We start from the raw sequence: 17,119 nt of genomic DNA on the forward strand, positions 1-17,119 counted from the left end.
ATTGTTTTTAGAGTTGTGGTTTATATAAAATAACTTTTCTACCAAGGGAGGGTAGATTTTTACTGATTTTGGTTGTTGAGAGATTACAGTACATTAGCACACAAGTGTTTAGTCCTGTATGTAAGCAGACCTTGTGTACCCATTAAGCAGAACTGTGGCTCAGTTTAGGGTCATGTAGCCACAGCGTGTGGTGAGAGGAAAGTCTTGTATCAGAGACATAACTCAACACTCACACTTGTACTGTAAATGCTGCACTGACCTTTCCTCGCTAACTCTGAGTGTGTTAGGTCACTTGTTTGTTTGTTGAACAGATGAATATATAAACAAGAGTGACTTTTGGGTTGAAGTCGGATTTGAAAATGAAAATGTTGTTGATATTTTTGATATGTTGTGAATTAGTTATAAAACTAGTATACTGATATAATATCTATCTATGCCAAAATAACATGTTTTATATATGCATGTGTGAGAAAGTGGATGGAAAAAGTTTCTTGGTGTCGTTTGATAGGCAATTTTGAAAGCAAAATAAAAGTGTACGTGAATTAAAAAAAAAAAACGGCTGTTTTTATTTAAGTTACACAATTTAAAATGTCTGCAATTTTGAAACCAATAATTTTTAACGATAATTTTGTCGTAAATACACTATGACTTGATACAATGTAATACGGAACGGAAAGTAAGTAAAAGAAACGTCTTAAAAAATTAATTACTCAGTTTCATAAAGATATCATAAACAGTTTTTAGAAATACATTTAAAACATAAAAAAACCGCAGATAACTTGCAAACAAGGCATTTTTGAAAAAAAAAGTTATTCGTGATCTTTGTTTTATTTTAAACCTATTTCTGAATTCTTTGACACCCTGTAGATTAAAACACTTTCCATTTATTTTCACAAGGAAACACAATGTAAAAGTAGGAAATATTGTTGGTAAATAAAACTTTTACTTTCTACATAGCAGTATTTGTTCTTGTCGAACATCTTATTCTATCCTCCATAGTATATTATCCATATACCCAGTATAGTATCCATATTTAGCCACATATTTTGGCATGTTGTTTGACTATATTTACTGTAATTAAAAGAACGTGCCATATTTCCTGAAAATGTCTCACACCTGGCAAAAAATATCACAGAAGATAATCAGATATCTTATGCAAAAACAAAGAAAAACCATAAAAGAACAAAGCCTATTACAAAAAATTCAACTGAACATTATTTACAGCTCTTGGGAAAATAATACCACCTCCGCAGCAAACCTACATTTATTATTGCCATAAAATATTGCCTTAAAAGTGCTACAACATTAATTTAATATTTAAAAAACATTAATTTTAATGAGTACCCAACATTTTCCTAAAACTTGTAACTGCACAAGAACGCTTAGATATTGTTTTAATCTCAATACAGTGTTAGTAATGAAAGTTAGGTATAAATAAAAAAATATTTGAAACTGACTACCAAACACCCTGTATAACATTTTGATGAATACTGTTTTTGGCATCTGGAGACACCAAAAGTAAATAGGTCCCAGGTCTAGATCTTACCACACCACATGGCAAACGCCTTTTCTATAAAGGGGGAATTGGCTAAAACCATTAAAACAAAATAAGTCTCTTCATCGTAGGCTAAAATATAATTGTTGAATCAAGCACTATAAAATAGTTGAATTTACGGAGTAGCTTAGAAATGTGGAAGTGTTTAAATATGCAAGGTGTCAGATTCTATGTTGTGTTGTATCCCCCAAGCGTAACATGTTGAGTGTAAGATGACAGTCGGTGTCTAGTCTCTGTTGTGGTAGGAAATGTTCTTGATGGTAAAGTGTTTTCTTTCTTTGTCTAACGTTTATAGATTTAAGGAAGTTCTAAATTCAAGGAGAAGTGTTTTATTGTTTATTTTTAAGCGCTGTAGGGAATCATTAGTTTTTGAAGAAGTTAATTGTCTGTTGATGTTTATTCGAACTCCTGATACTAAGGTAAGATTCTAGGTTATTTATACTTTGAAACAACTGTTAATTTAATTAGGTTGAATTTCTGTAGAATTAATTAATATAAGTTGATAAAGATAATTTAGTAAACATTTTTTAGATGAATAAAACACCAGTATTTTGATTATATAGTAAATAATAAAAGATATAAATGTAATTTAATTTACTAATTTAGCCTAATAAAGTGTGTAAAATTGTATAGTGTTAGCTAGATTAATCTACTGCCAGTAATTTCCATTTAAAATTTACCACTTTCATAATACAATATAGACGTTCAAACTTTAATCACAATACATACTGAATATTTCTCGTATTATGACAGCCCTGGCCTCAGTACAGAGCTACACAAGGCATCACTCCATTATTACCCTTATCCTTGATGCAGTTATGGACTAAAATATGCCAGTTGTGTCTGTATCTAATTAATTTTTAATATTGAGTGGTATCTTTATAAACGTTATTCTAATATATTTTGATCTTACCGTCTACGCAACCAGGGGCTATACGGTGGTTACGGGTTCAGGGGCTTGGTTTTGGTGTAGCTATGGACGTTTCGGAGATAACTCCATCTTCAGGTGCGTAGTGGTACACTATATGTTGTTACACTTAACACGAAAAGTCTTCTTTTGCATTGCGTCAGGGGTTAAATAAATAGTAAACATATACAAACACTTTGTTCATTTTAATTTATGAGCTTAAGGAACTAAAACATACGTCAGATGCACACTCTCATGACATGAGAACTCAAAAACTGAGTTTTTAAATATGTAAAGTGAGTGCGTTGTTCAATATGTACAAGTGTGAGTTGATTATGTTTACTTTTGTCATAAACAAGCTCTGTTGTTAAAACGTTTACCAACTCTTTTAATAGTCTGCAAGACAAAAACCTATCCTAATTTAATCATGCTTCTAACAATATTTTGTCCATGTAACATCAACAAATCGAGATTAACTGTTGGAGGGATCTGGGCCTTTGAAGGGTAGCAGAGCTGATCACTTGAACTAATATGGTTAACCCTTGTACACACTTCATTGGGCCCGTAACCACCTTCCTCGCACAAACCTACATTGACATGTTAAGGCATAGTTAGAAATTCGTTACTCATGCGGAACTAAGTAAATTTCATGTCTTGTAGGTACATCAATAAGACAACATTTTAACAGTAAAATATTAGTAAGCCCTTCATTTATAACTTCACAACACTCTAAAAAACTTAATGTCATTAAACCTAAACCACAGTGACCTATTGCCAAATTATTACCGGCAATAGCCAAAACTGGGGCTGGTATCCATGATATTCCGAAAACTATATGGTTAATAACTGCCTGACCGTCACAATACAAAAAATAACATGTTGGCATTTACAACAAACTACACATTTTCAAACTGAGTGAATAAGTAAAGATTAAGCTCAGAAGACAAAACTAGATATAAAGAAAACCCTTCACTACATAGAATAATAAATTCAAAACCAAAGTATTCAGTCCAAATCTTGTTTTTATGTTTTCTGACTCTTAGTGACAAGTTAATTAATGGGTTTCAACTATGTGTAAACGTATATCAAAGTGATTTCAAATATATCTTGATGCAAACCAACCTTGTATTGTTTTTTCACATATTGTACACATTTTCTTGTATCCACTTTTGTTTAGCAAGCTAAACGATTGATGGACAATTTTTTTAAAATGTATAGGCTTACACAATTTGGTCTACCGGTACATATTTTCATTTTCACGATCATCATTGGACCTTGAAACACTTATATTGCTAAAATGAAACCACACATTGGACTTGGTAAAAATATTACGTGTGTGGTAAGTCTACAGGCACGGACAGAGGTTTTGAGTAATAATGACACATGCTGTTAACCTCCAAAACCAAAGCATTGACATCAGATATATGCAATTTCACAAAAGCTTATTAACAAACTTATTAAGTTAAGAAGTATGTTAATTACTCTTTAAAATAACTTTCAATCACTGTTATCAAATATTTGCTTCCTTAATAACTTTTACCATAGATTAATTTCAGCCCTCTATAATTAAAGTTCACAAAATGGTTAAACGTGTTTACATAATTTCAAAAATGTATCTCTATTTAAGAATATAATCACTGAAAATATAATCATTAAAATGTTATTTATCTCACAGTTTTCTACATAATATTTTCTGAGTAAAACTTTAAACTCAACTGAAATTTACAACCAATTTTAATAGAAAAATTATACTTTAGATTAATGTCAAAGGTCTTGTCGTTATTCGGTGTATTGTCAGATGTTAAGTCTTGAATCTTGACCTAACTTACCAACATACCAGGCAATCTACCATGAGTTATCAAATATGTTTTGGAAAATAAATCTCAAATTTTAATGCATCACTATAAAATATCACATCGACTTTACTGGAAAAGAAAAATGTGGTTAACCATTTCAATGTTGAAGGAACGATGTTCACTTCCAATTACTTCAGTTCGAATGCTACTCGCAGATTAATTGAGGAAGATAAGAAAGTCCTTTTTCAATGTCACTGAGATTGGATTAAAAGAACCAATGAGGAAAAGTCTAAGTAAACACCGATTGGTGGTGAAATAAAGGTTAACATGAGAGGATCTAGTTAAATAAAAGTCTTGTTTTGAAGTACGAAAGTAATTATAAAAAAGTAATTATAACTGGTGAAATACATTTTAAATTAAAGCAACAATTTTTAAAATAATTTTTTTTTTTTTTTTTTTTTTTTTTTTTTTTTTTTTTGGTCGAGTAATACAGTAGATAAAGATATGCCGATGCTTGATGTGAAATATGTGCGTGCATAACTTCAATTTGAGACCTCATAATCATGAAAATCGGTTGGGGTAGAAGAGCCAAATGAACTCGGAAAAGAAAAACCAAATATAACTTCCATAACAAATAGGGAGTAAATTTCGTTTACGTATAAGCCGAGTGGGACTGTAGATAAATATATGCCGATGCTTGATGTGAAATCTGTGTGTGCACCTTCAATTTGAGACGTCAATCATGAAAATCGGTCGAGTAAAAGAGCCAAAGAACTCGGAAAAGAAAAAATATATATAATATGGTGAAAGAGTCACACGTTTTCAGTCACAGAGCATAAAGCTTATACTATTACAGTATGTTTTTCATTAAACGCACCCCAAATAGTTACAAGTCACTTTTTAACGACATATTAAGCTCAAATTAAGCTAACATTGCGTTTTTGCAAGGTCCTAAACGGTGTATTCTTGAAGAATAGCACATATATACAACAATTAAACAATACATATCAGCTGATCAGTAATGAAGAAAAGGAAGCAGTGCTTACAATGATGTTCTTTTGTCCCTCTATACTTTCAATTTAGGTTGTCTATAAGCATAAGGCATTTCTTAAAAAATCATTGGGTTTATCTTACTATAGATTAGAAATGCATACCTTGCGACTGTATAACCGAAATAATTCTACAGCGTGTCAGCTTTTAAACATCTTAACACCACAATAGATACACCCCCACATAGTGATAGGATGTCAGAGTATTCTCTGACAAATATGGAATCCGAGATCGGTTTGAGCTATTGGATATGGATCATCTGTTGTGGTGACGGAATCGCCACGTTCACCCTTGTGTTGTATTAATAGTCAAAGCTTGTATTGTAGGTGCGTTACCTTAACTTGTCATATGTTACAGTGATTGACTTTTCATGTAATAATAAACCTGTGATTTGAAATATAATGAAATCATATTTTCACTGTGTTTGATTGAGGTTATATAGATCGTTAAGAAGCTGATGAGCTGGTTTTAAGCTGATGGTATTTTATTCACACAAAACGAGTTCTTCAAATTAATTTGCTGGAGCCATAAACCAATATAGGATTTAATAAATTTCAACGAATAAATTCAAGCATCTTCAGCAATTATCGCTGTAGATGAAAAACATAAAATTAATTAAATATGATCACGAATGGAATACAATGTCAATTATATGTGTCTGCAAAATATTACCTATATACTCATACATGAAACATGAGGTTTCTAATAAACAACTTAAAAATTATGTATTGAATTGAATTGAAAACAACTTTATTCATAAATCATACAAGTATGTACATTGAATGGCGTCAAAATTCTTAAACTACTTAAACTTACAACATAATATCAGCTGTACAGTTCGTCAAAATTATACAGTATTTTTGTGTTAAGTATATTTTAAGCTGGGATTTAAATTTTAACAATCATCAATTTTCCTCAACCCCTCTGGAAGCCCTTCCAAAAATTTTCTTCCAGCACATGACGGTTTTTTGTTATAAAATTCCAATCTATGGGCACCAACAGCAATTTTGTTTCTATGCGGGTGCCATATTCGTGATTATCCCCTAGTTTAGGTAACATACTTTCAGACAAAAGATTTTTAGTTAAAAGAACAGTATGGAAAACATAAATGCCGTACACAGTCATTATACCCATGGCTAAGAAATGATCACGTACGGAAACATCCCAGTTTAAATTTAACATTAGTCTTATTGCTCTTTTCTGCAAAATTAAAATTCTGTCCAAATTTTTCTTTGATGTTCCACCATAAACACTTATGCCAAATGATATTGCGGATTCAATGAAAGCAAAATAAAGCTTTTTCAAAATATCTGCTGAACAAAATTTAGACATTCTATAAATTGCATAAATTCCATATGTGATTTTGCTGACAACATGGTCAACATGGGAGTTCCATGAAAGATTTTCATCAACTACTAAGACCAAAAATTTAGTTGTAGTAACTTGATTAAGATTAGAATTTTTAAAATTAATCACTGGATCAACTGGATTTTTTTTACCTGTTGAAAATACCATAAAGTTGGTTTTACTGGAATTTAAAAGTAATTGATGATAGTTTAAGAAAGCATCTATTGATTTTAGGCAATTCAAAGAGTTAAATTCCAAACCGGAAACAGATGTACTGCTTACTTTTAAACTTGCATCGTCTGCATACAAACTTATTTTATTAAATATATTGTTTTGAAATGACCCGGGCATTCCTTTGATGTAACAAAGAAATAAAACAGGTCTTAAAATCGAACCCTGTGGGACCCCATGTTGAATAATAGATAACTTTGAGCAGGAGGTTGAAAAAAAACGTTATTTTTTAATTGCTTCATTTCAACATACTGAGATCTCTGAGTTAAATAGGATCGAAACCACTTCAATGACCTGCTGTCGGCACCCAAATCTCGGACCTTCCCCAAAAGAAGCTGGTGTGAGACACTGTCAAAGGCCTTAGTCAGGTCCAAAAATATGCCCACTGTTTTATCCCCTTTATCCACTGAGTTTATTATTGAATCGATAAAATCTACTGCTGCAGTTATAACAGATCTACCTGGTCTGAATCCATGTTGTTCATCATCATGCAAATGGTTTTCTTCTAGATAAGTTACTAATTGGTTATAAACAACTTTTTCATATAATTTAGAAAATGATGACAGTAAAGATAATGGTCGATAATTTGTTATATTTTTTGGATCTCCATTTGTACATCCACTATTAGTTTTCTTTGTGCGTTATCAAAATAATTGTAGTTTGTAAGGTTAAAAATAAATAACCTAAAAGACATGGAGGACATTCTCCGTCACAATAAATTTTAAGAATGATTTAAGAACAGAGTTATAGTAACAAATCGTATTTGTTATTTTTTACCATTTGTTGTCCCACATATATTCACCAATTAAACAATTGTTTGGATGTGTTTCACAATAAAAATTGTAGAGAGAACAAAGGGTAAAGCTGAAACGACAAAAAGTCAGTAAACGGGGTTTAACATCACTGTTGGATCTTTTACTGTACTTTACTTTAACACCACGTTACAAAGGACTTGAAATAAACATTTGACTGTAGCAATAAAGTACTGTACAGTTTATACCATAACAATAGTTGCGTTCAATTACTTTAAAATTAAAGAAGATTACCACAATAAGTACAATTAAGTAAAGCCTACTATCGTCCCACGGTGTGTTGAGACCAGTTGCTATGATTACTAATCTGTGGATTATCGTAAGCATGCAGGCTTATTTGCATTCTTTCCACTGTTTTCAAAATAATCAGAAACAGTCTATATTAAAAAAAAACTCAGCTTTGCGACATTAAAAAACTGTTCCTTAAAGAAAAATATTGGATATCAAGATAATAACTCACGTATAATAACAAACAAATTTGGACACCAACACCTTGAACTATTGGCTAAGAAGATAAAAGGTAGACAGAAAGAATGTTGTCTTATGTATATTTTCTACCTACAACATAATTTAAAATATTCCAACTCAGACACGTAGTTATCAAAGGAAGAAGAAATTTGTAAGATTCTGTAAGCTGAACAAGTAAACTTCCCTTTCAAAGTTTTAAGCACACTTTCATCTCAACGTCGAGAATTTAAATTTAAGTTATCTTTTGAGTATACATTGTTAAAAACACATCAAATATAAAAGTGACGGCATTGTTTTTGAATGTGCAAGTATTATTATACAGGGTTATTACAAATGATGTTCATGATTTCAAATATACATAAAATATAGTTTTATTCGTTATACATAGAAATAAAATGGTTACGACTTTTGAAAATCTCAAAAAGTTTCGACATAGATACACAGAACTGTAAATGCTCGATACGGGAACCCCTTGTGGTACGACAGATGTCAATAATGTAGTCAAGCTCTTGCTAGACTTTGAAAAGTATGTCTTGATCTATTTATTGTTTCGATAGCATTGGTAATCCGTTGCTGGATCTGAATTATGCTATCTAATAATGGTGGTGTGTACGCCTTATCTTTGATGTATCCCCACAAGAAAAAAATACAGGGGGTGATGTCCGGAGATCTTGTAGGCTAGTTCAGGGGTGTGTCATTATTCGGACCACCGAGCTCGTTCCATCTCTCAGGCAGAACATTGTTAAGTTCAGCCCTACTACAAGTAACATTCAAATGCAGCCATTTCTCTAAAAATTTCAAGTGTCACTTGCCAATATAGTGGTTACTAGGAGGATCATTATTAAACCTGGTTCTAAAGTGTCGTTGCACACTAATAACAGATTGGTTAATGTAATATTCCAACTGGTAAAAAGCTTTCCTGCCTTCAAATTCAGCTATTACACAATACTTACAACAATTGACTTGACAACCAGCTGATAATATGCACTCAAACCAATGTAAATGAAACTTTATGAGTTTTTCTTTCTCATGGTACCAACTAAAATAGTCTTGAAACAAATTAATCCAGTAATATTTGGAATCAAAATCAGGAACAAAAATATTCTTCTACATAGTAATACAAAATAGTGTGGTTTTTTAATACGAACTATAGTTTTATTTGTAACGAATTTATTAGCATTATTAACAATCACCATTGAAGACTATCTTAAATCATAAGAATATATATAAATACAAATTTATATAAATGGAAAACAAATCTGGAAGGCCTCTCATTAAAGAACGGGTCTATCAAATAACTTCTAACATTAAAAACCAAATTATGACTTTAATTTTCTTAGTGATATGATCATTAAAGGCTCACCCAATGAATTAAAATATAGTCTCACGTAACATCATCTACTAATATTATTTACGAAGTATTCTCAAACTTTTATCAGTATAAGATGAACTGGTTAAAATTCACAAACTTACTTTGACATCACTAACCATCAATCAGTGTCTTCGATATTGATGATTTTTGTTTCGAGGAATATTAGATTTTGTTATTGGATCTAAGAGAATTACTAGATTATACAAAAAATACTATTTTCCAAATCCGACATCACAGAAATAAATATTAGAACACTAGTCTATTCTGCGCTCTACACAATTCAACACAAACCTACAACCACAAAAAAGGTGTATTTTAAGAATTTAGATAATAATAATATTAATAAATAATAATAATAACTTATTTTAAGAAATCGTTCAAGCATTTAAGAGATCACAATGTATTGAGGAAATGGTTTCTTTAGTTTTCATTTCTTGAGGTTTTTATATTAATTAATTATAGTATTAACTCTCAAGTAAATTCATAGTATAACAAAGAAAATCCCCCTCTTGTAATGACACACATTATGTAGAATAGTGGAATGGATTTTTAATTCGTCGCCAGTCAGCTGATTGTAATGTCGAGCTCTTTTAACAGCTGGCATTTTCTCTCTCTGACTAGGCTCCAGCTGGTTATCCTGTGACGACAGGCACGCTCGCTATTGGATGTCTGTGTGGATTGTTGTGTCTTTGTGTATCAGTCTCAGTGAAATATGATTCTTCGTCGCTGCATAATGTTTAGTCAGATTTATTTTCTTTGAAAGTGTACATTTTGTGTTAGTGTTTCTGTTTCCTGCTGGTTCAAAGTGAAAGTTAGAAATAACGTGAAAAGGTTAGTAATCTTTGCAATAGGCTAAGGTGTTTACAATAATTTTTCTATTTGTTTTAAAATATTTATCAACACCATTTCAACTTGTGTACGATTTAAATTCGGTTATATACAGTATGTAGATGAATTACGGTGTAGTGTATTAATTTAGCAAGGCGATATTATCTTTTTAGTAAGCGTACCTAATGTACTTTTGTAGAAACCATATTTTCTTATATTTTGAAAGCATTATTGAAAGCATATATTTGCCCGCTATTATAAAGCACTACGTTTTCAATCATGGTGTGAGTTAGGGTTTGCTACCATTTATTTCCATTATTTCGTTTCATAAAATCAGCGATAAATTATTTTAGACGTTGAGCAGCAGCAACAATACACAACACAACATAAGTTAACTATGGAAATCCTACATTAAAATCTTTCAATGAAAACTACTTGGCCGATAAAAAAATATTTATTACCATTTCTGAAAAAGCGAAATTCTCATAAGTTATTGGAAATAAGCCATTATATTACCGTAGGTTTTATAGTAAGACTTAGACCTAATCGGGAAGATTTTCTTTTTATAATTTTGATCTCCAGAGAGGCCAAACCACCATCCGTTCGAATAAATGTATATACACGTCAGTTACCACGATAGCTCGAGTAAAAATCATCCGATTTTGATGACGTTTGATAAAAAAGTGTAAACCTACGTCAATTTGAAAGACCTAACCAGCATGTTTTACTATGGGAACGGGTTTTATGGGAGTTGTAAGGGGTAACAATTAGATTTTTCCATTTTTGCACTCAAAATATTATAAAGCGTTGCAATTTCTTTTTAAATAATTTTGTGGAGCTTAAAAACCTAATAATTCGGTATATTAAAGCGTTGTTGTACAAATAATCGTTTACGTAGAGAATAAAATACTGTAAAATTAAATTACCATGGCATAATTATGGGGCGGATTCACCGTTTTAGTTAGCTTGTTTATGAATATATTTGGAAAAAAACTTTGTAAATTTATTTATTTCACACGAAGCTATGGTCTTTTTACCAAGAAGTCACTTTATTGCCTTCCCTGTTGCAGCAACCCCATCGTTAAATCTTATGTCATTCGAATAGGAAATGAATCTGACATATTTTAGGACTATTCAAGTGAAAATTCAATCAGGCATATGGTAATCCAATTAGTGTGCAGTTCGCTGTGGCGGGGGTATTATTGACTATTCTGATTTCTATATAATTAATAATTTAATCCAAAACTAGCCATAAAGAAATCGTATGGGATGATTAATCTTTCACTACAGTCAATTAAGGACTAAATTGCAATTTAATATGGATATCGATAGTATATGTGAATCTAGCCATGCTTTAACACATAGCACAGTATTAAACCTCACACATACCTCAAATATGAAACTAATTTGTGGTTTTCTCGGTGAATCAGGCTATTGCAATTATGATGTACAGTAGCTGCACGGAACAATGTGCAGACTGTGGATATGTGAGAGCTTTATCATTCGGGAAAACACGCTCATTCGTATTGAACTCTTACAGACAGAATTTTTGTAAAAATGTGAACGATATACAGTATCTACATTTCAAAATTTCTGGAGAGGGTAAAATAAAATACGCTCAAGGTTATCATAAGGAAAAGTGATAATCCATCCTAGAGAGAGAGAGAGAGGGGGGGGGGGGTTAAACACCAAACAATTCCCTCTCCCCCCCATAAATAGAGATTTTGAATGAGTTGTGCAGTAACAAATGTGTTTTGGCGGGAATGTTGCTGAAAGTCAACAGTCCCGGAAGATCAAATAATTTATACCTGTGCCGCTAGGTCAAAAACTACAATGTTTGCAGTGTCTGTAGATCAAAAGTCCCAGTAAGTCAAATAGTACAGTCCGAGCTAAAAACGTGGTCTATGTTAAAGCAATTGACTTATTGGGAATTTGACCTAATGCAACAGCAGTTTTAATATAACGAAATACGGTAAAATACAAGTTCAGTTTCGCTGAGTCAACAGTGCCGGAAGATCAAAAGCAATAAAAGTGAATGTCGATTCAGTGTAAAGTAGACCTCCTGCAACGCTTACTACACCAACAAAACTTGCTTATAGTTACTTCGTGTTTTGTCATAATTAGAATAGAGCTAAAATTATCATATTTGGTACATAGCTTATCTATTAATGCTTCTTGCCAACTGTTTGGTCAACACTGTAAATAGGTATAGTTTATGTAATGAAAAGCCTTTCGTCAAAATTTGTGGCATAAAATACACGCAAGGACGATCTAAAAATTTCTGGTTATTATATACGTTTGTAAAAGGAGATCCATTTAATTTTGGAACTATTTTATAAGTTATAATGTAGTCTACACATAAACTGTGTAAATGTATTACGCCTCGGAAGGGTTGAAACCTGTCCAAACTATCATATATATTATTAAAACGTAAATGAGGTTTTTCACATTCTGAATCAACCAGTCGACGGATTTTCATTATTTTTGTGTAGAAAGAAAGATAATTTTGAGAGCTAGGGAATGTCAAAGCCATAATTATAATTAAGGGTCCCAGTTTTTTAGAAATTAAGTTTCAATTTTTAAAAAGTCTAGCAGCCGACGCTTACCTTCTAAGCTAGCTTTTAGTACAATATAATTTGCTTAACATAACAGCTGTAAACATTCAGCATTTGGAAACAAATTTAAAGACATATTTAGAGTTGACATATTTATACTATGTGTAATGCTGACCATTGATCCATTCAATTCTTAGGTATGAGGATGGCAGATTAATTAAATATGCATAGTAAAATTGTAGGATGTTCAAATTATTTTTAAAGGAATCTTTATAATCATTGATTTGTTTTAGTCCCATATAATTTGTTTTAACTAACAGCTGGTTGAATGTAATATTGTTCTATATAACTATTACGTTTTTGGCGAATATCCCATATAGGGAATAAGCTATTACCGTAGTACTTATGGTAACACCTGGACCCGCGGGACCGATTTAATTTTTCGTTTTGAGGTCCCTAGAGGCTAAAAACACCATCCGTTCAAATTCATATATACAGGGTGATCAACTCAAGGAGTCCACCATTGGGAAATCGGAAACGGTAAGAATTAGAGAAAACTTTAAATGGGGCACATACCTTTAATTTTTGTGGCAGTTAAAATATGATTTTAGTTTTTTATCATGTTTTCGGATAGAATATGCAATTTAAAAACTTTGTTAGCTTTGACATTTTTTTGATAAACCCACTCGTTTAGGATTACAGCCTATGGAAAAATGACTTCCGGTTTACATTTTACATCATGTAGCTCCTAAACGATTAAGTTTAGAGCAAAATTGCAAAAAGTAAATCAGTCTTAGAATTGCATCTACATTCCTTTAAGACTATAACATAAAAAGTTTTCCACTTTTCAAGTTTGCCGCCATTTTTTTAAATAATATAATTCATATTTTTAATGAATTTTATGGTCTTTTTGGAATGTGGATGCAATTGTAAGACTTTTTTACTCTTCCCATTTTTGCTATAAACTTACTTGTTTAGGAGCTACATGATGTAAAATGTACACCGGAAGTCATTTTTCCATAGGCTATAACTCCTAAACGAGTCGGTTTATCGAAAAAATGTCAATTATAAAAAAGTTTTTAAATTGCATATTCTATCCGAAAACATGATCAAATATAGGGTGTTCCATAAGAAGTTTCAAATTTGGCCGCCATTTTGGAAAATGGCGGCTGAATTTCAAAAAACTAAAATCATATTTATAACTGCCACAAGAAATAAAGGAATGTCCCCCATTTAAAGTTTTCTCTAATTCTTACCGTATCCGATATCCCAATTACAATTGAAATTGTAATTGGACACTAGTAAGTACCAGTGCACTTGTTGCTACCTCCCCCTTCGGTTTCATGTATTCCTCTCAATCACTTCAAACCTAGAAGGATTAAACATTAATGTTAATTAATGTTAAATCCTCCTAGGTTCAAACCTTAAACACCCAGATCGAAACTCGCCTGTCGTTATTTTAACATCGCTTAATTTTTTTTACTATATTTTTCAAAAAAGGAAGATTAAATTGATTTACTTTGGATTTTAAAAAGTGGACGTTTTATTTTATTAAAGATTTATGGTGATACGTAAATATTGTGGTATAGTAAAGTATATTATATTGTAGTTAAGTGTTAAATTTCGAAATTTTAGGGTGAATCGAGATGAATCTTTTTTTATAACATGGGTCTCTCCTACCTTAACGTACATACCAAGTTTCATAAACATCGGTTGGAAAAGTGTAAAGATAAATATTTGTATGTAAAAAATACAAAATGGCGGATATCTGGTTAACGAAACGATTTTGGAAAAAATGTTATCGTTCATTTTCTGTTTATTTTGACCCAAGGAATTACTAGGTAAAGTGTCTCTCCGCTTATTTTTAATACCTTGTTTGTGATGTATTCTTATTAATATAAGTGAAAAATGTAAGCTGGTAATACAGAAAGATGTTTTATAAATGATATGAATGTACTGGTAATCTGTATATTCATCTTTTTCTTGTCCATAGAACTGTAAATTAAAAGTCCACTCAGCAGTCTCATCGTACGATGTAGTTCTTTCCATGCGTTGCGAAATGCTAAATTTGCCGTCCTCTTCAACCCAAGTTATCTATTGAACCACTGATTGTAAAGAATTCAAAAAAATATATTTTACGCATCACACTTTTGGCTACAACTTTGCCAAAGACAAAACCTCTCTAACCCAAAAACAAACAAAAATCTCGCATGCTAACTTTTTCATGTTAGAAATCACGATTTAAAACTATTTCACCATACATATCAATTTTTATTAATTATGTCGGTAAATAGTTTAAAGTTCCAACAAAATAGTCATTGAGTAGGACTAACCAAGAAGCTCTGTGCCAATTTTCAAAATCTTAGCACAACTTTAAGTACACCAAAAAACGAAATTATTGAAGTCATGCGTCGAGAGGACTATCGTTGTTTTTAACAGATTATACTTTTGACCTTCCGGCACTGTTGACTCAGCGAAACTGAACTTATATTTTATCTTATTTCGTTTTATTAAAACTGCTGTTGCATTAGGTCAAATTCCCAATAAGTCAATTGCTTTAACATAGACTACGTTTTTAGCCCGGACTGTACTATTTGACTTACTGGGATTTTTGATCTACAGACACTGCAAACATTGTAGTTTTTGACCTAGTGGCACAGGTATAAATTATTTGACCTTCCGGGACTGTTGACTTTCTGCAACGCGTCCGTTTTGGCTCATTAAGAGGCGGTAAGCATAGGACTCTCATACCTTTGAAAGCAATATCTTAAAAGTTTTAAAATTGGTACTACAATTACCTTTATTATGAACATACCATTTTATACCTCTTTCTATTGTCGTTAATTGTTGTTAATCTTTCTATCCATTCTTAAATTGTTATGTTACTCTTTAATTTTTCGTGATGATACCAACTTAAATTGATTTATACCCATGATATAGTCTATAGTCTTTTTAAGGAAACACAAGGGGAAAACATAAGGTTTTATTCGATTTCTGTTGAGAAAGAAGAACTAAATAATATTGTAAATATTTTGTACCGAGTTAAAAGTTAAAATGGATGTAATGGTATTTTTTGCGAAGGGAATGATATTTTGATTCATTAATATGAGTTGAATTTTTTAGTATAGTAAACTTAGCCCAACCACTCTTCAATTTCGTCTATTCTGTATTATTATCCTTTTAAGATCACACATTTTAAACCACTCATGCAATTTATATCTTGTAATCAATTATCACCACATATTGTTCTCTACATTCATTCATGGAAAGATACCGTATTGATGTTACAATATTATTTCTAATTGGTCTCAGTGCTTTGTACTTTTACGGTAAGTTAGTCTCTACTATTAAAGGGGTTATAGTAAAAATAAGCAATGATGCCTACTTCTTCGTAGGAACTCACAACTGGGGAACATTTCATACCTTAGTCACACGGCCAAGCTCAGTGATAACTCGTATCAATGGGGTTGTCCATTTTCTTATCGTGTGACTCAACGGGATTTATTTCAGTAGAAAAAAATTAACATAAAATGTTGTCCCACACAGATATGGCAGAACTCAGCACCGTTAACATCTATTCATCGCCAATTCCATGTTTTGTTCGATTAATTTCATGCAATGGCACGTGTGTAATAATTTTGGCTGTTTTTTACTATTTTCTTACATGTTCGAGATTTCAGTTTCTTGTTTATGTTGTTTGTATTATGATTACTAATATTGTAAACATCGCAACTGACTAAATACTGTTTTATTTTTTATTTTTAGGGGATTATACCTAATCTGTTGACTTATAATTAATTAATAATATAATTAATTGTATTTCAGTGCTTGAACCTCATAAGATAGCTGTGAATTAATGGTTAATGGTCAACGTTAAAACCCTATTATACAAAGCGCAGTGTTGTAGATTAAGCGCAGGCGTCGACAGTCAATATAGCTACAGTCAAGTGCTGCGGACACTGCGTAAGCATTTGATGAAGGCGCTACTGCAAAACCCTTCAAAAAACATCGTTACATTACTGTATTTTGTATTTACAATCACTTGCAGTAATCGGGACTGTTGGCTCCATAAAATGATAGTCTTTACGTTTGAAGGGCCTGAATAACAAGTCTTCAAAAAATATTTATTGTAGACAATAACATTTAATTTAAGTAAAGTGAAAAAGCAAGCATTTCTTGCTGTGGAGTCGTAAATGTT

The 17,119-nt window shown here is 31.7% G+C and overlaps 1 protein-coding gene across 1 annotated transcript in view; it reads left to right on the forward strand.

The window, feature by feature from the left end:
* Window positions 1-1,792: 1,792 nt before the first annotated feature.
* The window catches only part of LOC128991802 (arrestin homolog), a 413,899-nt gene continuing 398,572 nt past the window's right edge, over window positions 1,793-17,119 (forward strand). The window contains exon 1 of the mRNA XM_054414992.1: window positions 1,793-1,974. Within this exon, the coding sequence (XP_054270967.1) occupies window positions 1,804-1,974 (171 nt within the window). The 5' untranslated portion in view covers window positions 1,793-1,803. The remainder of the gene's footprint in view (window positions 1,975-17,119) is intronic.

This window comes from Macrosteles quadrilineatus, unplaced genomic scaffold (assembly GCF_028750875.1).
Source record: "Macrosteles quadrilineatus isolate MER2022 unplaced genomic scaffold, UCM_ALF_1.0 Scaffold_4__1_contigs__length_99947679, whole genome shotgun sequence".
Classification (NCBI taxonomy): Eukaryota; Metazoa; Arthropoda; class Insecta; order Hemiptera; family Cicadellidae; genus Macrosteles; species Macrosteles quadrilineatus.